At 51.2% G+C, this 24975-nt stretch overlaps 3 protein-coding genes across 11 annotated transcripts in view; 2 read left to right on the top strand and 1 right to left on the bottom strand.

Annotated features, from left to right (window-relative positions):
- The window catches only part of ING4 (inhibitor of growth family member 4), a 132658-nt gene extending 126309 nt beyond the window's left edge, over window positions 1-6349 (top strand). Inside the window, exons 3-9 of the mRNA XM_050747509.1 lie at window positions 135-206; window positions 3539-3705; window positions 3885-3999; window positions 4163-4271; window positions 4515-4662; window positions 5546-5607; window positions 5691-6349. Coding sequence (XP_050603466.1) covers window positions 135-206; window positions 3539-3705; window positions 3885-3999; window positions 4163-4271; window positions 4515-4662; window positions 5546-5607; window positions 5691-5730 — 713 coding nt within the window. The 3' untranslated portion in view covers window positions 5731-6349. The remainder of the gene's footprint in view (window positions 1-134; window positions 207-3538; window positions 3706-3884; window positions 4000-4162; window positions 4272-4514; window positions 4663-5545; window positions 5608-5690) is intronic.
- Window positions 1-24975, bottom strand: part of PTMS (parathymosin) — a 251995-nt gene that overhangs the window by 122577 nt on the left and 104443 nt on the right. The window contains exon 1 of one of the 9 annotated variants that reach the window (XM_050747533.1): window positions 6088-6091. The exons of the other annotated variants lie outside the window; for them this stretch is intronic. The gene's annotated coding sequence lies outside the window, so the exon portion shown is untranslated. Of the gene's footprint in view, window positions 1-6087; window positions 6092-24975 lie in introns of those variants that run through there. 9 annotated transcript variants of the gene reach the window in all.
- On the top strand, window positions 10234-20040 carry ACRBP (acrosin binding protein). The gene is made up of 10 exons (XM_050747446.1): window positions 10234-10383; window positions 10696-10914; window positions 11144-11238; window positions 12362-12479; window positions 13415-13883; window positions 14353-14485; window positions 17230-17409; window positions 17526-17693; window positions 18734-18817; window positions 19702-20040. Exons 1-10 carry the CDS (start codon window positions 10341-10343, stop codon window positions 19822-19824), a joined length of 1632 nt encoding a protein of 543 aa, XP_050603403.1. The 5' UTR covers window positions 10234-10340; the 3' UTR covers window positions 19825-20040.

Raw genomic sequence — 24975 nt, 5'->3', positions numbered from 1 at the left:
TCCACCCCCTCGGCTTCCCAACGTGCTGGGATTACAGGCATGAGCCACCATGTCCAGCCTGAACTGCACTTTAAAAGGAACTGTAAGGCCTATGCACAGTCAGTCCTGTGATTCTCTGTTTCTCTCTTCCGTAGGTATTGAAAACCTTCCCTTTGAATTACAGAGAAACTTTCAGCTCATGAGGGACCTAGACCAAAGAACAGAGGGTACGTATAGAGTAAAAAGTTTTGGTATAAAATGAGTGTGTGTAATCATTTATTTTTCTACTTGATGTTACCGTATCATCTGGTATGTTCTGGAGAACTGTGACTTCTCTCTCTTCTTTTTTATGCCCTTGGAATTCTTAAAACAGGATAATGATCCTCATTTCTGTATCAGCTTTTTCATAACAAATAGAGTGTTGTGAAAACACCGCAAGAATTCAAAGATGCTATGTTCTTTATATCTTCCTCAAGAAGAATTAGCCGGGCGTGGTGGCTCACACCTGTAATCTCAGCACTTTGGGAGGCCTAGACTGGCAGATAACTTAAGGCTAGGAGTTTGAGACCAGCCTGGCCACATGGTGAAATCCCATCTCTACTAAAAATACAAAAATTAGCCAGGTGTGGTGGCATGCATGCGCCAGTAATCCCAGCTACTCGGGAGGCTGAGACATGAGAATCGTTTGAACCTGGGAGGTGGAGGTTGTAGTGAGCCAAAATCATGCCACATGCCACTGCACTCCAGCCTAGGCAACAGAGCAAGACTCTGTCTCAAAAAAAAAAAAAAAAAAAAAGGAAGAATTAAAGAAAGTCAACTCAAGTCATTTCTGCTCTCCACGTTTGATATATTTATAGGATGACTAGAATGTTTCTACTTCTCTGCATTGTTAATGTTACTGTCACAAATTCCCAGTGTGACTTTAGACTGCAACATATGTTAGTAGATGGGAGGTTTGCTATATGAGAAGTCCTTAAAAAGAGAAAGAAAAAAGAAAGAGAGGAAAGAAAAAAAAGTAGTAATTGACATCAGGATCTCTACACCATTCACACTTACAGAAGCGTTAGATACCATCTCCGGCCTTGAACATTGAGCAAATTTGGCTGCAATGGGGCGTTCACTTGGTTTCTTCAAATCAAAGATGTCTGTTGGAGCTATTCCCGTACCCACTGAAGGATCTGTAGTCTTGTCTTCCATTCTATGTAGCCATATTCAAGGATGTAACAGGCTGGTTTTGAGATACATGAAGCTGTGTCTTAAGTTACTCTGAGTTTACACATGAAAAGGTGAACATCATCGAAAACCCTGGATGTAGTTCCCTGAGAACCGCCTGCCGAATGGTGAGAACCAGATTGCTTTTTTTGTAATACAGTTGTAACGCTTGAGTTCATGCATGGAAAGACCAGTTGGAGATTATGGAACTATATGCTTTTTCAGCTTCTTCCAAGGGCCTGGAATGAATGGAGTATAAACAGTATATTCACAGATCCTCCTGGTTATCTGTTGCTGCACTACGTTAGAGTCAGACTTGCCTCTTTCAACTGACATATTTATGAGTCCTACATAAATTTCAGTAAACATCTATAGACTCAATGTCCTGGGACATTACCATTCTTCCAATATTAAAACATTTGGGGCCGGATGCAGTGGCTCACACCTGTAATCCCATCACTTTGGGAGGCAGAGGCAGGTGAGTCTCCTGAGGTCAGGAGTTTGAGACCAGCCTGGCCCACATGGTGAAACCCCGTCTCTACTAAAAATACAAAAATTAGTTGGGTGTGGTGGCGCATGCCTGTAATCCCAGCTACTCGGGAGGCTGATGCAGGAGAATCACTTGAACCTGGGAGGTGGAGGTTGCAGTGAACTGAAATCACACCACTGCACTCCAACCTGGGTAACACAGTGAGACTCGGTCTCAAAATAAATAAATAAATAATAAAATAGAACATTTGGGAGGCTGGGTGCGGTGGCCTATGCCTGTAATCCCAGTACTTTAGGAGGCCAAGGCAGGCAGATCACTTGAGGTCAGAACTTTGAGACCAGCCTAGCCAACATGGTGAAACCACATCTCTACTAAAAATACAAAACTTAGTCAGATATGGTGGCACACACCTGTAGTCCCAGCTACTTGGGAGACTGAGGCACGAGAATTCCTTGAACCCAGGAGGCAGATGTTGAGGTGAGCCAAGATCGTGCCACTGCACTCCAGCCAGGGCAACAGAGCAAGACTCCGTCTCAAACAAAAAAATGTGTTTGGAACAATATCTAAGATGGACAAACAGGAAAAAAAAAGTGATGGAAAATAAAATAAGTTGCAATGATGAGCCAAATAGGGTGGACAGCCTGGGTGCAGTGGCTCACACCTATAATCCCAACAGTTTGGGAGGCTGAGGCAAGTGGATTGTTTGAGCCCAGAAGTTCAAGACCAGCCTGGGCAATATAGTGAGACTTCTACAAGTAATTTTTTAAAAAAATTATCAGAGTGTGGTGGCATGTGCCTATAGTCCCAGCTACTCCAGAGGCTGAGGTGGAAGGATCATTTGAGCCCAGAAGTCGAGACTGCAATGTGATCCATGCCATTACACTCCATCCAACCTGGACAATAGAGTGAGATCCTGTCTAAAAAAAAAAAAAAAAAAAAAGAAAAGCAGAATTGTTACATGGATGTTGGAGTAAGGTTTAATTTTAAATTGTATGATATACCCAACTACTCAGGAGGCAAAGTGACAGAATCACTTGAGGACAGGAGTTGGAGGCCAGCCTAGGCAACAAAAATAAGAGAGAACCTGCGCCTGCCTCTAAAAATAAATAGATTAGGCCAGGCATGGTGGCTTACCCCCTATGATCCCAGCACTTTGGGAGGCTGAGGCAGGCAGATTGCTTGAGTCCAGGAGTTCGAGACCAGACTGGGTAATGTGGAGAAACTCTGTCTCTACAAAAAAATAGAAAAAATTAGCCAGGCGTGGTAGTGCCTGAGATGGGAGGATCACCAGAGCTCAGGAAGTTGAGGCTGCAGTGAGCCATGATCATGCCACCACACTCCAGCCTGGGCGACAGAGTGAGACCCTGTGTCAAAAAGAAAAAATACTAATAATTTTAAAATGTAGGATATTGATATACAGACTTGGAAACCAGCAACAGCAGATGACTCAGCCTGATTTGCGGCAGACAGAACTGCTGTGGGATGTTTTTGAGAAGGAAACAATGGCTTTTGAGACAAAATTCAAGAAGCAGCAAGCCCTTCAAAGAAGCATCTTCAAACATGGACAAAAATATACTTCGTATTAATGTGGTGTGCAAAGGATCCCTTGCTGTGTTTCAATAATTTAAATTCCCACTATGATAGCAATGTTTTCAGCACCTTGAACGGACCTTTAAGGCAAATATTATCAGTATGTTCCATTACTTGAGTGCATGGCACAGTACCTCTGAACATGCAGTACTTTTTAGTTGGAAGGTTATGCTAGTCGATGGAAAAGGTGCAAAGAACAAGAGGAAGAAATGTGTTTCACCTAGCCACTCAGGGGCCATTGTGACCAGGCCTCTGTCTCTGTTGTAGACCTGAAGGCTGAAATTGACAAGTTGGCCACTGAGTATATGAGTAGCGCCCGCAGCCTGAGCTCCGAGGAAAAATTGGCCCTTCTCAAACAGATCCAGGAAGCCTATGGCAAGTGCAAGGAATTTGGTGACGACAAGGTGCAGCTTGCCATGCAGACCTATGAGATGGTATGGCCCTGTTCATGGCTCCCCACCTACCTCCCATCTAATCCTCAGGGTCTTAGACCCTTCCTTCAACTATGCTGGGATCTGTTTGGGGTCTGTGAGATCCATAAACTCTGCCTTAACCTATTTTCTTTAATTGGAGATAGTTTTGTACCTCTCCTTTCTCCTTCCTTTCCACCCAGGTGGACAAACACATTCGGCGGCTGGACACAGACCTGGCCCGTTTTGAGGCTGATCTCAAGGAGAAACAGATTGAGTCAAGTGACTATGACAGCTCTTCCAGCAAAGGCAAAAAGAGTGAGGAGGGGGGCGGGGCTGTGAGAGGTGGGGCGAGGATTCAAAGGGAGAAGTCAGCTCTTCATCTGGTGGGAAGTGGAGCACCAGGTTGGAAAGGGGGAGAGAAGAGGACTTAACCCATCTTTCCGTCTCCCTGCCTTCTGGCTTTCCCCCTCTTCCCTAGAAGGCCGGACTCAAAAGGAGAAGAAAGCTGCTCGTGCTCGTTCCAAAGGGAAAAACTCAGATGAAGAAGCCCCCAAGACTGCCCAGAAGAAGTTAAAGCTCGTGCGCACGTGAGTGTATCAGGGAGCCCTTTGCTAGATGACATCCTCTTCTCTCCCGGTGCCCCACTCCCAGCCTGCACCGCCCCCTGCCGTTTTCTGTATCTCTGCGCCAAGAACTCTTCTTACCGTTTTGGTATCTGCTGGAGAAGCCACAAATCGTTTGCCCTACCAGGATCTCCTGCCACCTCCGAAAGCCTCAGGCTTTAGCTTCCCTTTCTGCAGATGACACTTTCTCTTCCTCTTGGCATGCAGAAGTCCTGAGTATGGGATGCCCTCAGTGACCTTTGGCAGTGTCCACCCCTCTGATGTGTTGGATATGCCTGTGGATCCCAACGAACCCACCTATTGCCTTTGTCACCAGGTCTCCTATGGAGAGATGATTGGCTGTGACAACCCTGATGTGAGAAACATTTTGCCTCAGGATGGGGGGTTGTGAGGGGCATGAAGGGAGTGGGTATGAGAGGAAAAATCCCACAGTTGAGTACTGGGACTTCAGGATAGAAGAAAGATGGGCTGGGCGTGGTAGCTCTTGCCTGAAATCCCAGCACTTTGGGAGGCTGAGGCAGGCGATCACGTGAGGTCAGGAGTTTGAGACCACCCTGGCCAACGTAGTGAAACCCTTCTCTAACTAAAAATAGAAAAATTAGCTGAGCATAGTGGCACACGACTGTAATCCCAGCTACTTGGGAGGCTGAGGCAAGAGGCAGGAAAATTGCTTGAACCTGGGAGGCACAGGTTGCAGTGAGCTGAAATCATGCCACTGCACTCCAGCCTGGGCGACAGAGCAAGACTCTGTCTCAAAAAAAAAAAAAAAAAAAACCTGAAAGCCTGGTGCTGTGGCTCATGCCTGTAATCCCAGCACGTTGGGAGGCCAAGGTGAACAGATCACTTAAGATCAGGAGTTCGAAACCAGCCTGGCCAACACAGTGAAACCCCGTCTCTACTAAAAATACAAAAATTAGCCAGGCATGGTAGCATGTGCCTGTAATCTCAGCTGCTCGGGAGGCTGAGGCAGGAGAATCGCTTGAACTCGGGAGGCAGAGGTTGCGGTGAGCTGAGATCATGTCATTGCATTCCAGCCTGGGCAACAGAGTGAGACTCTGTCTCAAAAAGAAGAAAAGAATAGAAGGAAAATGGTTGGAACTGGTTGGCCTTGGGACTTCCAAGAATTCTCCAAAAGGATGGAGTAAAGGACAGGATGTTCCTAAGGAATCTGGAGGGGCTTTCTCTCCTTCCTCTGGCCCATCCCGGCCCCTAACTACTACTACTTTCTTCCTCTCCAGTGTTCCATTGAGTGGTTCCACTTTGCCTGTGTGGGGCTGACGACCAAGCCTCGGGGGAAATGGTAAGTGGCAGGAGTGGGAGGGTCCCTAAGTTGAGTGGTCGAGGGCGTTCTCCTTTCACTCACTTTTCTCTCCCCTTCTCCAGGTTTTGCCCACGCTGCTCCCAAGAACGGAAGAAGAAATAGATAAGGGCCTTGGATTCCAACACAGTTTCTTCCACATCCCCTGACTTGGGCTAGTGGGCAGAGGAATGCCTGTGCTGGGGCCAGGGGTTCAGGGAGAAGTGGATGGCACAGTACTGTCATCCCTTCTCCTCCCCTCTCCCTACTCCCGGTGCTGAGGCTGCATCAAACCCTGGTAGGGAGGGGTGCCGCAGCCACTGACGGTATGTGCTCTCCTTCAGTCCTCTCCCTTCGGAGGGACGTGGTCTTGCCCACTGTCCTTTTGCCTCCATGCTGAGGTTGGTGCTGTATTTCAGAGGGAGGGTCCTTTTCATTCCCCTTGCTTTGTATTTAAGGACTGGGGCATAGCATGGGGGCAGTCCCCCAGACCTCTTCATTCCCCCTCCTCCTGTGGTGAGGGCTAGGTGTGATCAACACTTTTCTTCTCCATTCCCTTCCTGCTTTTTTCATGGTGGGGGATCCACCAGGTCATCTAGGCTCTGGCCCTAGTTGAAGGGGCACCCCTTCCTCTGTGCCAAGAGGATTCATCCTGGCCTTGTGAATGGGAGAGGGGGCAAGGTGGAATGCAGATAACTCACATGTAAAAGGAACTTGGGTAGGTAAATAAAAGCTATACATGTTGGCCTGCTGTGTTTATTGTGGAGACGCTGTTTCAGTAAACGTGCTGAGCATTCTTTGTGCATCCTCCGGGTTGGATACGATGTGAGAGGATGGCATGCCAGAATTAGGACACCACATGAAACCAGAGTGGCGCCTCTGTCCGAGAACCCACAAGTTCTCAACTCGGGAAAGACAGAGGTGCCGGAGGGTGGGCCTCAGACCAGGGGTCTCCAAAACTTTGTAAATTGTGCATCTTTTCTCCATAAAACATCTTTCACCTAATTTCCAATAAATGATGTATTTGTGCTATACATGTGTACTGCTATACTATACATTAGCTTGACTTCTTTTTTTTTTTCTTTGATGCAAAGTCTCACTCTGTCGCCAGCCTGGAGTGCAGTGGCGTGATCTCGGCTCACTGCAGTCTCCGCCTCCCGCGTTCAAGTGATTCTCCTGCCTCAACCTCCTGAGTAGCTAGGATTATAGGCATGCACCACCACATCTGGCTAATTTTTGTATTTTTAGTAGAGACGGGATTTTAACATGTTGGCCAGGCTGGCCTCGAACTCTGAACCTCAGGTGATCCGCCCACATCAGCCACCCAGAGTGCTGGGATTACAGGTGTGAGCCACCGCACCCAGCCTGTTTATTTTTTTGAGACGGAGTGTTGCTCTATCACCCAGGCTGGAGTGCAGTGGTGCGATCTCAGCTCACTGCAACCTCTGCCTCCCAGGTTCAAGCGGTTCTCCTGCCTCACCCTCTTGAGTAGCTGGGATTACAGGTATCCACAACCATGCCCAGCTAATTTTTGTATTTTTGGTAGAGATGGGGTTTCGCCATGTTGGCCAGGCTAGTCTTGAACTCCTGACCTCAGGTGATCCACCTGCCTTGGCCTCCCAAAGTGTTGGGATTACAGCTGTGAGCCACCAGGCCTGGCCTATCTTTTTTTTTTTTTAAAGAAATCAGCCTGGGTGCCATGGCTCACGCCTGTAATCCCAGCAGTTTGGGAGGCCAAGGCAGGCAGATCACGAGGTCAAGAGATGGAGACCATCCTGGCCAACATGGTGAAACCGCATCTCTACTAAAAATACAAAAATTAGCTGGGCATGGTGGCACATGCGTGTAGTCCCAGCCACTGCACTGAGCTGAGAGCAGCCGTAATTTTTGTATTTTTAGTAGAGACTGGGTTTCACCTTTTTTTTTTTTTTTTTGAGACGGAGTCCCGCTCTGTCGCCCAGGCTGGAGTGCAGTGGCCAGATCTCAGCTCACTGCAAGCTCCGCCTCCCGGGTTCACGCCCGTTCTCCTGCCTCAGCCTCCCGAGTAGCTGGGACTACAGGCGCCCGCCACCTCGCCCGGCTAGTTTTTTGTATTTTTTAGTAGAGACGGGGTTTCACCGTGTTAGCCAGGATGGTCTCGATCTCCTGACCTCGTGATCCGCCCGTCTCGGCCTCCCAAAGTGCTGGGATTACAGGCTTGAGCCACCGCGCCCAGCCACCTTTTTTTTTTTTTTTTTAAGATGGAGTCTTGGCCGGGCGCGGTGGCTCAAGCCTGTAATCCCAGCACTTTGGGAGGCCGAGACGGGCGGATCACGAGGTCAGGAGATCGAGACCATCCTGGCTAACACGGTGAAACCCCGTCTCTACTAAAAAAAAAATACAAAAACTAGCCGGGCGAGGTGGCGGGCGCCTGTAGTCCCAGCTACTCTGGAGGCTGAGGCAGGAGAATGGCGTGAACCCGGGAGGCGGAGCTTGCAGTGAGCTGAGATCCGGCCACTGCACTCCAGCCCGGGCGACAGAGCGAGACTCCGTCTCAAAAAAAAAAAAAAAAAAAAAAAAAAAAAAAAGATGGAGTCTTACTCTGTCACACAGGCCGGAGTGCAGTGGCGTGATCTCAGCTCACTGCAACCTCCGTCTCCCGGGTTAGAGCAATTCTGCTGCCTCAGCTTCCTGAGTAGCTGGGACTACAGGCACGAGTCACCACACCCTGCTAATTTTTTGTATTTGTAGTAGAGACAGGGTTTCACCGTGTTAGCTAGGATGGTCTCGATCTCCTTACCTGGTGATCTGCACAGCTCAGCCTCCCAAAGTGCTGGGATTACAGGCGTGAGCCATCGCACTGGCCGAGTTTCACCATTTTGGCCAGGCTGGTCTTGAACTCTTGACCTCAAGAGCTCCACCCTCCTTGGCCTCCCAAAGTGCTGGAATTCCAGGAATGAGCCACAGTGTCTGGTCTCTATTTTATTAATTTATTTTTTTTTAATTTTTTTTTAAGACAGGGTCTCACTCTGTCACCCAGGCTGGAGCACAGTGGTGAGATCTCAGCTCACTGCAGCCTTGACCTCTGAAGACTCAGGCGATCCTCCTGCCTCAGCCTCCCCAAGTAGTAAGTGGGACAACAGGCGTACACCACCACACCTGACAGTTTTTGCATTTTTTGTAGAGACAGGGTTTTGCCATGTTGCCCAGGCTGGTCTGGAACTCCTGAGCTCAAGGAATCCACCCACCTTGACCTCCCAAAGGCTGGGATTACAGGCGTGAGCCACCAAGTCTGGCCCAAGACAATTTCTTGTTTTCTTTTTTACTTTTTTTGGGGGGTGGGGATAGGGTCTCACTTTGTCACCCAGGCTGGAGAGCAGCGGTCCGACTGCACCTCACTGCAGCCTTGACCTCATGGGCTCAAGCAATCCTCCCACCTCAGCCCCCCAAGAAACTGGGACTACAGGCATGTGCCACCACGCTTGGCTAATTTTTTGTATTTTTTGTAGAGATGAGGTTTTGCCCTGTTGCCCTGGCTGTAATTTCTCATTTTAAACACAAAACAGATACAAAAACAAAAGTTCTCCTCCCACACCTCAGTGGATTGTCTTACTCAATTACCCCTCAGAAACCACTTTTGTAGGCCATTGAGCCAACCTCTTGTTTTCCCCTTGGACCCATTTTGCTCATGGAGGCGCCCTGCCTAGTTTCTGCCCAGGTAGGCCTTGACTTGGTTTTGCACATTGCATCTCTGCCTGTGCTTACCTCTAGACCTCAGGACCTGTTGGGCCAGTTGCTTCCCTAAGCCCCGATTTCTCATCTGTAAAACAAATGATAGTGTATCCACCTTATGGGATTCCTATAGCAATTAAGTAAGGTAGTCCATGTAAAGACACTAAGTGGCTGGCCACAGTGGCTCTCACCTGTAATCCCAGCACTTTGGGAGGCTGAGGTAGGCAGATCACTTGAGGTCAGGAGTTCAGGACCAGCCTGGCCAACATGGTGAACCCCAGTCTCTACTAAAAATACAAAACTTAGGCTGGGCATGGTGGCTCACGCCTGTAATCCCAGCACTTTGGGAGGCCGAGGTGGGCAGATCACAAGGTCAAGAGATCGAGACCATCTGGCCAACATGGTGAAACCCCATCTCTACTAAAAATACAAAAATTAGCTGGGCATGGTGGCGCACACCTGTAGTCCCAGCTACTCGGGAGGCTGAGGCAGGAAAATTGCTTGAACTCGGGAGGTGGAGGTTGCAGTGAGCTGAGATTGCGCCACTGCACTCCAGCCTGGGCAACAGAGCAAGACTCCGTCTCAAACAAACAAAAAAGCCAGGCATGGTGGCGCGCACCTGTAGTCCCAGCTACTCGGGAGGCTGAGGCAGGAGAATCACTTGAACCTGGGACGCTGAGGTTGCAGTGAGCTGAGATCGCGCCATGCACTCCAGCCTGGGCGACAGAGTAGGACTCCGTCTCACCAAAAAAAAAAAAAAAGAAGAAGAAGAAAGAAAGAAAGAAAGAAAAATAGACGCTAAGTGAAGATAGCTTTTGCCATCCCTACCATCTCGATGGGATCAGGCCACTTGAGGGCCCTGAGAACCCGGCTGTCGAGGCCCCGCCCTGGCCCGCTCTTTGTGACGCGTGGGCGGTGCCCGCGTGCGCCCCGCCCCGCCCCGCCCCGCGCCTGCTGCTCTCTCTGCGGCTCGGCCCGTTAGAGGCGGCTTGGGTCCGCGGAACGTGGGCGGATCTTCTGCGGCCATGAGGAAGCCAGCCACTGGCTTCCTTCCCTCACTCTTGAAGGGTGAGAGGTTTCCACCTGCTCCAACAGACTCTCCCCGGGCTCAGTCCTCTCCCTCCCGAGAGCTCTGCTTTTACGGTTTCTGGAACGCGTCCTCGTGGTGGTCGCGCTGGGTCCGCTCCCTAGCTCCTGGGATCCTCCCGTCTCCCCCCGCCAGCGGCCGGACCTTTGCCTCTGTCTCTAGAATCCCCCCACCCTCGTCGGCAGGGATAACCCGCACCCCGTTCCTAATTTGCCAGTCTGGGTCCGTCTGCCCTGGTCTCGGAGCGGGTTTTGGGGTTCTGTCCTTCCATCGTCCGTTCGCCCGCTCCGCAGTGCTGCTCCTGCCTCTGGCACCTGCCCCAGCCCAGGATTCGACTCGGGCCTCCACTCCAGGCAGCCCTCTCTCCCCCACCGAATACGAACACTTCTTCGCACTGCTGACTCCAACCTGGAAGGCAGAGACTACCTGCCGTCTCCGTGCAACCCATGGCTGCCGGAATCCCACACTCGTCCAGCTGGACCAATATGAAAACCATGGCTTAGTGCCCGATGGTGAGGGCCAGGCTAGGGGGGAAACCGAGGCACCCGAGTGTTCACCCAAAACTCAGGGCAAAAACCCCTGTGCTCATGTGAGGCGGGGAAGGGCATGGCTGGCACCTCACCGTGTGCCCGTACTCTCCACCCTCCCCGTGTCCACCCTCCCCACGGCCTGGAGTCCATTGCCCGCAGCCCCACCCCAAGCTCCCCGTGGTTCATCTTCTCCACCCCTGCCCTTTCTCAGGTGCTGTCTGCTCCAACCTCCCTTATGCCTCCTGGTTTGAGTCTTTCTGCCAGTTTACTCAGTACCGTTGCTCCAACCACATCTACTATGCCAAGGTGAGGTCCAGGACAAAGGTTGGATTTGGTGCCCCAGGGCCAAGGGAGAGGCGGCAGCAGTGGGGAGTTGAGGAAGGGTTCCAGGAGAGTCATCCTTAGCTCCTCCTTCCCTGCCATTTTGCCAGTCATGTACCCAGATTAGATATGAATACAGTCTCACCTTGGACATTCAGATTGAACAATTCTGTTACTGCAAGAAAAGTAGAGAAGAGACCGGGCATGGTGGCTCATGCCTATAATCTCAGCACTTTGGGAGCCCGAGGTGGGCAGATCACCTGAAGTCAGGAGTTAGAGAACAGCCTGCAACATGGTGAAACCCCGTCTCTACTAAAAATCAAAAAAAAAAAAAAAAAAAAAAAAAAATAGCCGGGCTTGGTGATGGGCAACTGTCATCTTAGCTACTCGGGAGGCTGGGGCAGGAGAATTGCTTGAACCAGGGAGGCAGAGGTTGCAGTAAGCCGAGATCATGCCACTGCACCCTATCCTGGGTGGCAGAGCAAGACTTGGTCTCAAACAAAAAAAACGGCCGGGCGCGGTGGTTCACACCTGTAATCCCAGCACTTTGGGAGGCCGAAGCAGGCGGATCATGAGGTCAGGAGATCGAGACCATCCTGGCTAACACGGTGAAACCCTGTCTCTACTAAAAATACCAAAAATTAGCCAGGCGTGGTGGCGGGCGCCTGTAGTCCCAGCTACTCAGGAAGCTGAGGCAAGAGAATGGCGTGATCCTGGGAGGCGGAGCTTGCAGTGAGCCAAGATCACACCACTGCACTCCAGCCTGGGTGACAGAGCGAGACTCCGTCAAAAAAAAAAAAAAAAAAAAAAAAGTAGGCAAGAGGGATGGAAAGAGGCAAAGAGATAAGCTCTCCTGTTTCTTCAAACAGGTCAGTGATTTTGAGTTAAATGCAAAAGTGACGGCAGGGTTGTGGCCCAGACAAACAGAGGTTCATCTTCTGAAAGGACCCTTTCTCAGGTCTAGAGGGTTCCAGCAGGGACCATGTCCCTTTATCCCTGCCTAGAAACTGTGAGAGATAAAACAAGCTGGAAAAGAGGTGGAAGAACCAGCTGGAGCAGAAGTCTGCCCTTTGGGAAAGGCTTTCCCATTTTCCTTCTCTTCCTGCAGAGAGTCCTGTGCTCCCAGCCAGTCTCTATTCTCTCACCTAACACTCTCAAGGAGATAGACGCTCCAGCTGAACTCTCGCCCACCACGATGACCTCCCCCATCTCACCCCACTTCACAGGTGAGACCCTCTCAGCAGCTGGGAGACCACCAGCTACTCCTCCCACAATTCCCAGAGCCCACAAGGTAAGGCATCCAAGGCAGGGAAATGGGAAGCATGTTGGGTGGGAGGGGGACGCCGGCAGACAGCTGTTTACTCGAAGGACTGTCAGCTTTTTATGAATACAAGTTAGGGCTCTCCTGGACCAGAATCTCTTCTGCCATTACTTACAGTTTTGCCCTGAATCCATTTTTCCCAATTCCAAAGACATTGTTGCATTGGAAGACTCTGGGCCCTTTATAAGCTAACCTCTTCACTTTAGAAAGGATTTGCTGCTAGCTACCCAGCATACTTGGTGTTTCCTACGGGAGTGGGACAAAAGGTGGTATTTGAGGTGGAAGTTAGGGAAGGAGGAGTGCTTGCCAGGGAGGTGGGAAGGTGACACATACCACCAACCTTACAATTGCTGTGGTAATGTTCTTTTAGTTTGATACTTACATTCTTTTCTGTGTTTTTGTGTGTGGGTAAGTGTGACTTGGTCTGCTTTGTTTATGTGTGTGTCCCTCTGTGAACAAAGACACTCAGGGGCCAGAAGCCTGACTGTCTCTGGCCGGGCGCGGTGGCTCAAGCCTGTAATCCCAGCACTTTGGGAGGCCGAGATGGGCGGATCACGAGGTCAGGAGATCGAGACCATCCTGGCTAACACGGTGAAACCCCGTCTCTACTAAGAAATACAAAAAATAGCCGGGCGAGGTGGCAGCGCCTGTAGTCCCAGCTACTCGGGAGGCTGAGGCCGGAGAATGGCGTGAACCCGGGAGGCGGAGCTTGCAGTGAGCTGAGATCCGGCCACTGCACTCCAGCCTGGGCTACAGAGCGAGACTCTGTCTCAAAAAAAAAAAAAAAAAAAAAAAAGAAGCCTGACTGTCTCTTTCCCGTCTCTCTAAACCCTGCTGTAGGGACAGAACGCCAGGCCTTCCAGCCCTGGCCTGAGAGGCTTAGCAACAACGTGGAAGAGCTCCTACAATCCTCCTTGTCCCTGGGAGGCCAGGAGCAAGCGCCAGAGCGCAGGCAAGAGCAAGGAGTGGAGCACAGGCAGGAGCCGATGCAAGAACACAAGCAGGAAGAGGGGCGGGAACAAGAAGAGCAAGAAGAGGAACAGGAAGAGGAGGGAAAGCAGGAAGAAGGACAGGGGACTAAGGAGGGACTGGAGGCTGTGTCTCAGCTGCAGACAGACTCAGAGCCCAAGTTTCACTCTGAATCTTTATCTTCTAACCCTTCCTCCTTCACTCCCCGGGTGCGAGAAGTAGAGTCTACTCCCATGATGATGGAGAACATCCAGGAGCTCATTCGGTCAGCCCAGCAAATGGATGAAATGAATGAAATATATGATGAGAACTCCTACTGGAGAAACCAAAACCCTGGCAGGTATAGGAAGTTTTGACTCTGTCATCCACCCTGCCCTCCCTTCTGCCTTCCTTGGGAATGAGAAGCCCATTTTCCTAGCTTCAGCCTCCAGATCCACTCAGACCTGTCTGGGCTTCAGGCACAGCTAGCAACTTCCTGCCTCACCCATTCTGTGCCCATTGTTGGCTTAAGCACTGCTCAAATACTCATTCTCCATGTAAGCCTTGTACCTGGAACTACCAGACTTGGGTTCTGGTCTTGTCTCTGCCCTGTTTAGTATTGCAATCCTGAGAAAGTTATTTCTCCTTTCGGGTCCTCAGTTCCTCATTTGTAAAAGTAGGCGATTTGTCCAGAGGCCTCTAAGGCCCCATGCTGAGCGTACTGAATGTGTATGACCAAAGCAGACACTAAGGGAAGGGGAGGAGACTGGATGTAGCTTCCTGCCCCAGCCACCTGGCCCAGCCCCACCCTCAGTGCTGTCTTCTTGCAGCCTCCTGCAGCTGCCCCACACAGAGGCCTTGCTGGTGCTGTGCTATTCGATTGTGGAGAATACCTGCATCATAACCCCCACAGCCAAGGCCTGGAAGTACATGGAGGAGGAGATCCTTGGTTTCGGGAAGTCGGTATGCCTGCCATACTCTCTAATGGATACATGCCACTGGGCATCCTCTTGGCCAGGCACTGTGCTAGGCTATGGGAGTGGAGGATGGGCAGGAGAAGCATGAGACATAGCTGGAGAGATTCTCCCCAAGTGGGACTCTTTTCTCAGGAAGGACATTACCAGTCCACCTTAAAGGAGGAAGGCTCCAGACCCAGTCTGGAATCCACTCCAGTCCAGAACTCATTCTTCACCTTCCTGAGTTGCCAGGCTTCCAGATTTCACTCTTTTTTTTTTTTTTTTTTTTTTTTTTTGGAGACAGGGTCTCACTCTATAAGGCTGGAGGGAAGTGGTGCGATCATGGCTCACTGTAGCCTTGACAACCTGGGCTCAAGTGATCCTCTCATCTCAGCCTCTTGAGTAGCTGGGACTACAGGCATGTGTCACCGTGCCTGGCTAGTTATTTTTATATTTTGTAGAGATGGGGTCTCGCTTTGTTGCTTGTGTTGGTCTAGAACTCCTGGGCTCAACCAATCCTCCTGCCTCAGCCTCCCAAAATGCTGGGATTACAGGCGTGAGCCACCATGCCCAGCCCTGAGTCAACTTTTGATTCTTGATCCAGCTCACCATCTTCCTAGCTTTGCCTTAGATGCAGCTCTTCTTCTTTCCAGAGAGTTCATAGAACCCATTCCAGGGAATCTGTAAAGAGATTCCAGTCTCAATGTGTCCTCAACAACCAGCAAGTCTATTCCCAGGAAAATATACTTTAGATTTTCACAAATAATACAATTTAGCAAATATTTCTGGAGAGCTCAGATACCATCCATTCATCTGTTTGTTCAACAAATACTGATTGGGGACAAACTCTACTAGATATTTAAGATGTTAGCAGTACGTGCAATAGAGCCAGTCCTCTGTCCTCTTGGAATCCGGGGCAGGAGAGAGACAAGGAAATATGCAGGATGGTGCGAGGGGATCAATGCTGTAGCAGGGAGAGGCACAAAGTACAGAGACAGCAGATGGGGTGGGTTGGGGACAACTGTCCATGTTTGGGAGGATCAGAGGTGCTTCCAAGAAGAACTGATGTTTAAACTGAGACCTGAAGATAAAAGAAGTGAATCCAGGCAAAAGAAGGGGATTGGTAGAAGATTCCTGCTTGCTAGAAGATTCCTGATAGAGGGAATAGTATGTGCAAAGGCTCTGATGCAAAGAAGAGTAGAAATTTCTTTTTTTTTTTTTCTTTTTTTTTTGAGATAGTGTCTCACTCCATCACCCCGGCTGGAGTGCAGTGGTGTGATCACAGCTCACTGCGTCCTTGACCTCCCGGGCTCAGGTGATTCTCCTATCTCAGCCTCTCCAGTAGCTGGGACTAGTGGCATGCGCCACTACACCTGGCTAATTTTTTGTATTTTTTTGTAGAGACAGGGTCTCGCCATGTTGCCCAGGCTGATCTCAAACTCCTGGGCTCAAGGAATCCGTCTCAGCCACTTCCACTCAGCTGGAATTACAGGCATGAGCCCCCGTGCCTAGCCCAAAGAAGAGTAGAAATTTCATGAGTGAAATTAGTATGCTAACAATGAGCACACTGTTTCTGCTCTTAAGGGGCCAAGAACCCATGAGGGGGTTAATATGGATACAGTAATGTTACAAAAGGAGTGTGGTAGGTGAGGTTGTTAAACAAAGTGTGAGAAGTTCGGGGTTTTATGGAGGGAGCTCACTGGATCCGATGGCGTAGATAAGAGGACGGTAAGGAGTGAGTCCCTTTTACCTGGAGCAGAGCACAGGAGACAGAGTCAAAGAGATCAACAGGGTCACGATGCGAAAATTCTTGAACGGCAGCATGAGCATTTGCACTTAATTTGATAGGAAAGGGGAATCCAATCAAGATTTCTGGTCGGGGACGTGATGCCTCCCTTATGTGGGAGGAGCAGGCAAGGTGCTGTAGGAGATTTCATGCACTGTGACAGGCTGTGCCCATGGGGGAGGAAGGAGGCCCATGGGATTGACTAAAGATGCTGCTTAGCAAGATCTCCTGCTAGTGCTGAGGAAGCTGAGGGCAGGATCCAGCTGGGAGGTTGGTAACTCCACTCTGAAGAATAGCTTCCAAGAACTTGGAGGTTTCCAACCCCAGTACGTGGGTAGAGCATAGGTTTTAGAGTTGGAAGGACCTGGACCCATGTCCCAGCTTCCCCATCTGATAGATAGGTGGCTTTGAGCAACTTACCCAGCCTCACTGAGAGTCCGTTTCCTTGTCAGTAAATGAGAGTAATATTAGTACCTCTGCTATTACAGGGTTCTCGTGAAGACTAAATGAGATGAGAGCATGTGTGTCCATAGTGCTGGCACCGTGTCACCTCTTTGTAAATATTAGCGTTATCATTAGCAGGTGGCAGGGGAGGGTTATGAGTTCTTTTCAGATAGGCTAAGTTGGGGTAACTGTAAGATCACCTGATCACAGGCATCTGTCAGGCACTTGGCAATGAGGATTTGGAGCCCAGGAAAGAGATGAGAGCTGGTGATAAAGATTTGGGTGTCACCTGTAGATAGATGATTACCTAGGAGTAGATCAATCATCCAGGAAGAAGGTGAAGGAATAGCTAAGGCAAGGTCCTTGAGGAACCCTTGAGGAGGAGGACAAGTAGAAAAGCCAGAGAAGCTTTTAGAAGAGGCTAAATGCAAAGACATTCTGCAGGATGGCTGAGGGCTGAGGCATGGGAGAAGGCAGGCCGCTGACTCTCGGCTTCAGCCTCACCCATTCTCCTGCCCCAGGTCTGTGACAGCCTTGGGCGGCGACACTTGTCTACCTGTGCCCTCTGTGACTTCTGCTCCCTTAAGCTGGAGCAATGCCACTCAGAGGCCAGCCTGCAGCGGCAACAATGTGACACCTCCCACAAGACACCCTTTGTCAGCCCCTTGCTTGCCTCCCAGAGCCTGTCCATTGGCAACCAGGTACCTAGCCCGGCAGCCTGCGGTGGGAAAGGCAGAACTGGGTGGCGGGAGTGGGGTGGGAGGAGGCCAGCAGGAGGGGAGGGGCATGCTTCTCTCCCCTATCTCCTGTGCCACAGGTAGGGTCCCCAGAATCAGGCCACTTTTACGGGCTGGATTTGTACGGTGGGCTCCGCATGGACTTCTGGTGTGCCCGGCTTGCCACGAAGGGCTGTGAAGATGTTCGAGTCTCTGGGTGGCTCCAGACTGAGTTCCTTAGTTTCCAGGATGGGGATTTCCCCACCAAGGTCAGAGCCTTTCCCCAAAGCTCAGCCCCATCCCCACCCTCACCCCATTCCTTGCAATTACTTGCTGTGGGTAGCCCTAGTTTGTGGAAGGGGGCTTGGGCCCCTGGCTTCTGAGAACCAGTCCTCACTGAATGTCCTGCCTCTCTCCAACAGACTATTGCACCCCCCCCACCCTCCACCAATAGAGCAGGCAAAGGAGTGGGGACCTGGAGGGCTGAGAAAGCACAGGAGCTAGAGGTTCTGGTCCCAGCTTTGCCAGTTGCTTGCTGAGTGGCTGTGATCAAGTCACTTCCACTCAACCAAAGTTAATCATCTCTACAAGAAATGACTGACACGTGCACCACTGCCCAACCCTGTAATCCAGGACTTCCTGGCCTCAGCCTGACGGGCTCTTCCCAGCTCTTCCAGTGCCTTCCCTGCTCAGTAAAATCAACTTGGCTCTCCATTCCCCTGCTACCTTCCCTGTGGCATGATCTGTTGTTGCCAAGAGCCAGGCCTCTCCTTCTGTAGTTAGCAGGAAAAACTAAGGCAAGGAAAAGTAAGGGCAGCTGAAGCAAGTAGCTGAGCTGAGGGGCCCATGTCCAGCTCTGGTCCCTAGGCCCCTTGATCTGGAATGGGCAGGCGAGGTCCAAAGAAGGAAGTGACTCACCACCATCACACATTGGAGATTCTCTTCCTCCTTCCCTCATCTACCATTACCAGAAAAATCCTTGACATCAGGCCACTAATTGGGTCCCTGTCCCATGTTCTGGACCCTTATCTGCCCCGTCCTGCCCCATTCCCACTTCCTCAGCCACTTTTGCAGTAAGCTGACCAGCAGCCTCGTACTCTCCCAGGCTCCTGGCTTCTTCCCAGCAACCTGTGACAGAATGGGAGGGGAAAGGCAGAGGGAAAGCAGAGTGAGGGGCCACCTGTGTGTGGAAAGCCTGGGTCTCGGGCCACACCCTGCCCCTGGCTCTGTCCTAGCAGGTACCCCCTGGAGTACTGCTGTCCGGTGAGGCTTCTGATATCCCCTTCTCTCTCCCTGGCTCTTGGCTTAGATTTGTGACACAGACTATATCCAGTACCCAAACTACTGTTCCTTCAAAAGCCAGCAGTGTCTGATGAGAAACCGGAATCGGAAGGTGAGCACCTCTACCTTGCCCCTCCTTCTCCCAGCACCCCCTCAATCAGTCACCACAGTTGGTCTATTCTGAGGCCCCCTCTGCGAGCAGCTAGGATGTGGAAAGCGCTTCCCTGCTTGCATCTTTGGGGCAGAGGCCTCCACCAGCAGGCTCTCCTCCATTCCTCCAGTCCTGGAGGAAGCAAGGCCCTCCCTGGCAGGTGGTGGATAACAGAGGAGGGCCCTGAGAGCATCACAAGAAGAACCCTCAGCTGGGCCGGGAATTGGACGTTGGTTTTTTTTTGTTTTTTTTTGTTTTTCTTGTTTTTTTGAGACGGAGTCTCGCGCTGTCACCCAGGCTGGAGTGCAGTGGCCGGATCTCAGCTCACTGCAAGCTCTGCCTCCCGGGTTCACGCCATTCTCCTGCCTCCGCCTCCCGAGTAGCTGGGACTACAGGCGTCCGCCACCTCGGCCGGCTAGTTTTTTGTATTTTTTAGTAGAGACGGGGTTTCACCGTGTTAACCAGGATGGTCTCGATCTCCTGATCTCGTGATCCGCCCGTCTCGGCCTCCCAAAGTGCTGGGATTACAGGCTTGAGCCACCGCGCCCGGCCCGAATTGGACGTTTTTGAGATCTCGGTCTGTCTCCTGTTCTTACTAACCAAGTAGACTGGGACGAGGCACTTCCCCCGCTGAGCCTCAGCTGCCTGTTTCTGCAGGAAAGGGGTTGGGCTGCTTGATGTCTCCTCTGGCCTTAAAAAGCCACATTTGAGTTTCCTCCTTCCCTCTACTGCCCTGTGCCCATGCCTGCCTACCTCTCTCTTTTGGGTTTCTGACACTTCCCCTCCTCCCCACTCCTGGCGCCTGGCTCTGTGATACAGACTGTCTGCCCTGAATCCCTGTGTAGGTGTCCCGCATGAGATGTCTGCAGAACGAGACTTACAGTGTGCTGAGCCCTGGCAAAAGTGAGGAAGTTGTGCTTCGATGGAGCCAGGAGTTCAGCACCTTGACTCTAGGCCAGTTCGGATGAGCTGGCATCTCGTCTGTCTGCACCCCAGCCCAACCTGCCCACATTCTCTATTGTTTTTAGACCCCATCTGTCGGTTTGCTTTCAGGCTGCCCCTTCTGGGTCTGTTACTCGGCCCCTGCTCACATTTCCTTGGGTTGGAGCAGCAGTCCCAGAGAGGGCCACAGCGGGAGCTGCGCCCTCCTTCAAAGATGACTTTACATAAAGTGTTGATCTTCAGCCTGTGTGGCCTATTGTGGTTGGGATCCCCATCCTCAGCACTGCTACCCTGCTCCGTGGCAGTCAGTCCCCAGACCCCGGTTTTATGGACCCACTTGCCGGTGAGAGAATCTCATAGGAATGGTACTGAGGGAAGCGGCCATCTGCCAGGAGGAGCAGAAGACCTGAGAACCCAGAGACGTGAACTGAGGAAGGCCAAGAAGGCTGGGGCCCTGAGGATGATGGGGCATGAAGGCAGGTGTGTGCGTTCATTTCTGAAGCCCTAAGCCCCATGATGTCAGATGCAAGTGTAGTATTGTTCCTCTGTAGGTTAAAGGCCAAAGCCTGATGAGACCTTGTCCAAAGGGACCAATCCTGGGTTATAGGGAGGGTGTAGCTTGCACTTTATGAGGAAGGGAAAAACCAGGAACTACAGCCTAGATCAGGAAACCTTGGGGTTGTTTTGTTGTTGTTGTTGATTTGTTTTTGTTTTTGTTTTTGAGACAGGGTTTCGCTCTGTCACCCAGGCTGGAGTGCAGTGGCGTGATCACCACCCACTGCAGTCTCCACTTCCTAGGCTCCAGCCATACTCCTACCTCAGCCTCTCAGTTACCTGTGACCACAGGAAAGTGTCACTATGCGTGGCTAATTTTTAAAATTTTTTGTAGAGATGGGGTCTCTCCATGTTGCCCAGGTTGGTCTCAAACTCCTGGGCGCAAGCAATTTTCCCAGCTTGGCCTCCCAAAGTGTTGGGATTACAGGAAGGAAACCCAAAGTGTTGGGATTACAGGAAGTCCAGGAATTTGCCAGATGATCCAGATGTTTAAGTGGTTGCATCTTAACAACCTACATTGAGGTATGACTCCAGCACTGGCCTTTAATAACTTGAAATATCCCAAAGTATGTTCCAGGGACACTGTAGAGTCTCTCTCCCTTCTGTAGGTTCATGGTAATTAACAGCATTTTGTTAAAGCTCACTTACTCTGAGAGTTCAAACATGCACAAAAATAGAAAAGTATAGGCTGGGCGCGGTGGCTCAAGCCTGTAATCCCAGCACTTTGGGAGGCCGAGACGGGCAGATCACGAGGTCAGGAGATCGAGACCATCCTGGCTAACACGGTGAAACCCCGTCTCTACTAAAAAATACAAAAAACTAGCCGGGCGAGGTGGCGGGCACCTGTAGTCCCAGTTACTCGGGAGGCTGAGGCGGGAGAATGGCGTGAACCCGGGAGGCGGAGCTTGCAGTGAGCTGAGATCCGGCCACTGCACTCCAGCGTGGGCGACAGAGCGAGACTCCGGCTCAAAAAAAACAAAAAGAAAAGAAAAGTATAATGCACCCTCTTGTACCCTTCACCCAGTTTCCATTGTCAACACGAGGCCTGTCATTTCACAGCATGTTAAAGGCTCTCTAGAGCTCAGTAATAGAGAAATGTGTTTAACCTATAGCTGCCCAAACTCACTTCACCACAATCCCTTTTCTGCCTGCCACCAAAACACTTGAACTTGTTTCTGTTTAGTGAGCATAGACAACATGCCCAGCCCCGTGCCTACAGGGCCCCTTGTCTCTGTGTCCCCTGTCCCAAGGACACAAGACAAGGGGCTGAGGAGAAACAGACCTAAGCAAAGAGGAACCATCCCGCCTAGTGACTGCTCGATGCAGGAGCCAAGTGTGCTCAGTGGGAAGCAGGACCTAGCAGAGCACTGTCATGCAGAGGGCCCCGGGCAGGGTGGGGCACAAGCCACTAGTGGCATGGGCTAAACCACCTGGCAGACCCAGGAGAGGAAGAGAGACACCCAGGGGGAACCGGTGAGGACAGCGAGAGGCTGGTGGGTTAGTCATCTGGCATCAGACGGTGGGTGTGCCAGGAAGAGCTCCCAGACACAGCAGGAATATCTGAACGATGGGTGGGGGCAGTTCCCAGTCAGCGAGAGTCGGGGCTGGATTAAGTATCCTTAGCTGCTGGGGTTTTTCTCTGGCCAGTCTGGGAAGGCCTCTGAGGGCAATTCCTCTTCATCTTCACTCTGTCCTTGGCCCATGTGGGGTTGGGTGAGTGCACTGAGCTGGGAGGGATGTGCTGAGATCTGCTGAGGTGGGTGTGCCCCTTCCACCCGGAGAGCAGGTCCTACCAGCCCAGCCCAGCCCAGAGCAGACAGCGGAATCCAGCTTGGGGCAGCGCAGAGCGACACGGAACACAGGTATGGGGGTGTCACGAATTGAACTGCACAAGGAGCACAAGGGGAAGCAGCCCCCTGGAGAAATGGGGGACTTGGGTGGGGGACAGAGACGAGGGTGGGCATGGGCCCTGGAAAACCCTTCTGAACAGAGTAAAAAGCCGAAAGGACTTGCCTCAAATAGATCTTTTCACATGGAGCTGGACAAACAGCTAACATGCCTGCTACACCCCAGGGGTGCCCCTTTTTGACGCTTGAAGACCCCACTCTGGGCCATCTCGCAGAGGCTGTGTCCTCCCCCTCCCCCTCTAGGCCCCCACTGTGGTACTGAGCCCTGGGCTTCCCAGGGAGGACCCTCTGGGGACTGTTTACACCCTTTTTCCACTTCCAGTTAAACCTCAACCCCTACACCACTCATCCTCCAGGGCCAGGCAGATGCCAATGGGCTGATCTAATCAAACTTGTTAATGGGTTGACTGGCACAGACGTGTTCGCGGTGTTCTCCTTCCCAGCTAGCCAAGGTGCACGGCACGGCGCCTCCAGGAAGTGCTGCCTTAACCCAAAAGCTGCATCTATATAAGGGATTAGACTGATGGTCTTCGATGTCCCTATGGCTCTGATAGACTGCGGCTTGAGGGGATGGAATTTTGGAGGTGGGGGACGTATTTGGAGGCCAGCAGGGCTTTATGATACCTTTGCATCACACCATGAGGATAGGGCCTACCTGTTACCCGTGGTTGTGGGGCTCCCATGACAAGAAGGGGACCTCCACCAGATTGTATCTCCAGAACTACTCCTTTTGTTCTTTTTCTCTTTCTTTTTTTTTATTTTGAGATACAGTCTCCCTTTGTCACCCAGGCTGGAGTGTAGTGGTGCGATCTCAGCTCACTACAACTTCCACCTCCTGGGTTCAAGCAATTCTCTGCCTCAGCCTCCTGAGTAGCTGGGATTACAGGCATGCACCACCATGCCTGGCTAATTTTTGCATTTTTAGTAGAGACAGGGTTTTACCATCTTGGCCAGGCTGGTCTTGAACTCCTGACCTCATGATCCACCTGCCTCGGCCTCCCAAAGTGCTGGGATTACAGGCATGAGCCACCGCCCCCAGCCATTTTTTTTTTTAAGACAGGATCTCATTCTGTTGCCCAGGCTGGAGTGCAGGGTCTTGAACATGGCTCACTGCAGCCTCAAACTCCTGGGTTCAACCAGTCCTCCCACTTCAGCCTCCCGAGTACGTGGGACTACAAGCAGGCACCACCATGCCCGTCTAATTTTTTTTTTTTTTTTTGAGATGGGGTCTTGCTCTGTCATCCAGGCTGGAGTGCAGTGGCGCGATCTAGACTCACTGCAAACTCCACCTCCTGGGTTCAAGCTATTATCCTGCCTCAGCCTCCAGAGTAGCTGGAAATACAGGCTTGAGCCACCATGACCAGCTAATTTTTGTAATTTTTTTTTTTTTTTTTTTTTTTTTTTTTTTTTGTAGAGACAGGGTTTCGCCATGTTGCCCAGGCTGGTCTTGAACTCCTGCGCTAAAGCAATCCATTCGCCTCTGCCTCCCAAAGTGCTGGGACTACAGGCACGAGCCACACACCCGGCCTCTGCTAATTTTTTGACATATTTTTGTAGAGCCGGGCACGGTGGCTCACGCCTGTAATTCCAAAACTTTGGGAGGCTGAGGCGGGTGGATCACGAGGTCAAGAGATTGAGTCCATCCTGGCCAACATGGTGCAATACCCCATCTCTACTGAAAATACAAAAATTAGTTGGGCATGGTGGCATGCACCTGTAGTAAAAAATTTTCTTTTAGAGATGGGGTCCCACTATGTTGCCCAGGCCAGCAGAAATCCTCCTTTTAGGGTAAGCTAAAGTTGCAGACCTAGTGGGACATGGAGGCAGGGATTGAGGTGAGACAGAAACTTACTCGCATGCAGTATATGTAGGCCTCACCTCCCGGCTACTCAGAGGCACTGGAGCCCAACTCCATCTGTCTGATGCCATCTGCTCTCCCCACTCTGCTGCCCCCAGTGCATACCCCAGGACATACCTACTGACAGAAATCTTTTATGCCCAGGGGCATTTTAAAAAGCCCAGGAGAATGGCCGGGCACAGTGGTTCATGCCTGTAATCCCAGCACTTTGGCAGGCTGAGGAGGGCGGATCACCTGAGGTCAGGCATTCAAGACCAGCCTGGCCAACATAGTGAAAACCCGTCTCTACTAAAAATACAAAAATTAGCCAGGCGTGGTGGCAGGTGCCTGTAGTCTCAGCTACTCGGGAGACTGAGGCAGGAGAATTGCTTGAACCTGGGAGGCGGAGGTCGCAGTGAGCTGAGATTGCACCACTGTACTCCAGCCTGGGTGACACAGCAAGTGAGACTCCATCTCAGAAAAAACAAAACAAAACAAAAAAACCAACCCAGGAGAAGGAGCCGGCAAGAGGGGTGAGGGCTGAAGCCAGTGCACACTAAGGTCAAGCGAGGTCAGCAAGGCCCACAGGCTCTAGTGGATTTCCCTGAGGAAGCAGGACTTGCCAGGCTACAAGCAAGGGTCAGATGCACACAGACCACCTCAGGGCACATGTCAGGGGGCTGGGCCTGCCTCCCTGGCTTCTCTTGGGACTGACTTTCTTGCTTTTCCAGCTCTCGAAAGTAGGGTAAAGAGAGAGGCACAATGGCAAGGTGATATCCGCACATCAGGGAAACTGATCATTGAGCTGTAGACCACCTTTACTTTCTGCCTTTTCCCAGACAAATGTCAGGAGGGATGAGGTCAGAGTACTCAGGGAG

The sequence above is a fragment of the Macaca thibetana genome, chromosome 11 (assembly GCF_024542745.1).
Source record: "Macaca thibetana thibetana isolate TM-01 chromosome 11, ASM2454274v1, whole genome shotgun sequence".
Taxonomy (NCBI): Eukaryota; Metazoa; Chordata; class Mammalia; order Primates; family Cercopithecidae; genus Macaca; species Macaca thibetana.
Note: the sequence above shows the minus strand (reverse complement) of the source record. Positions and strands in the feature narration are given on the sequence as shown.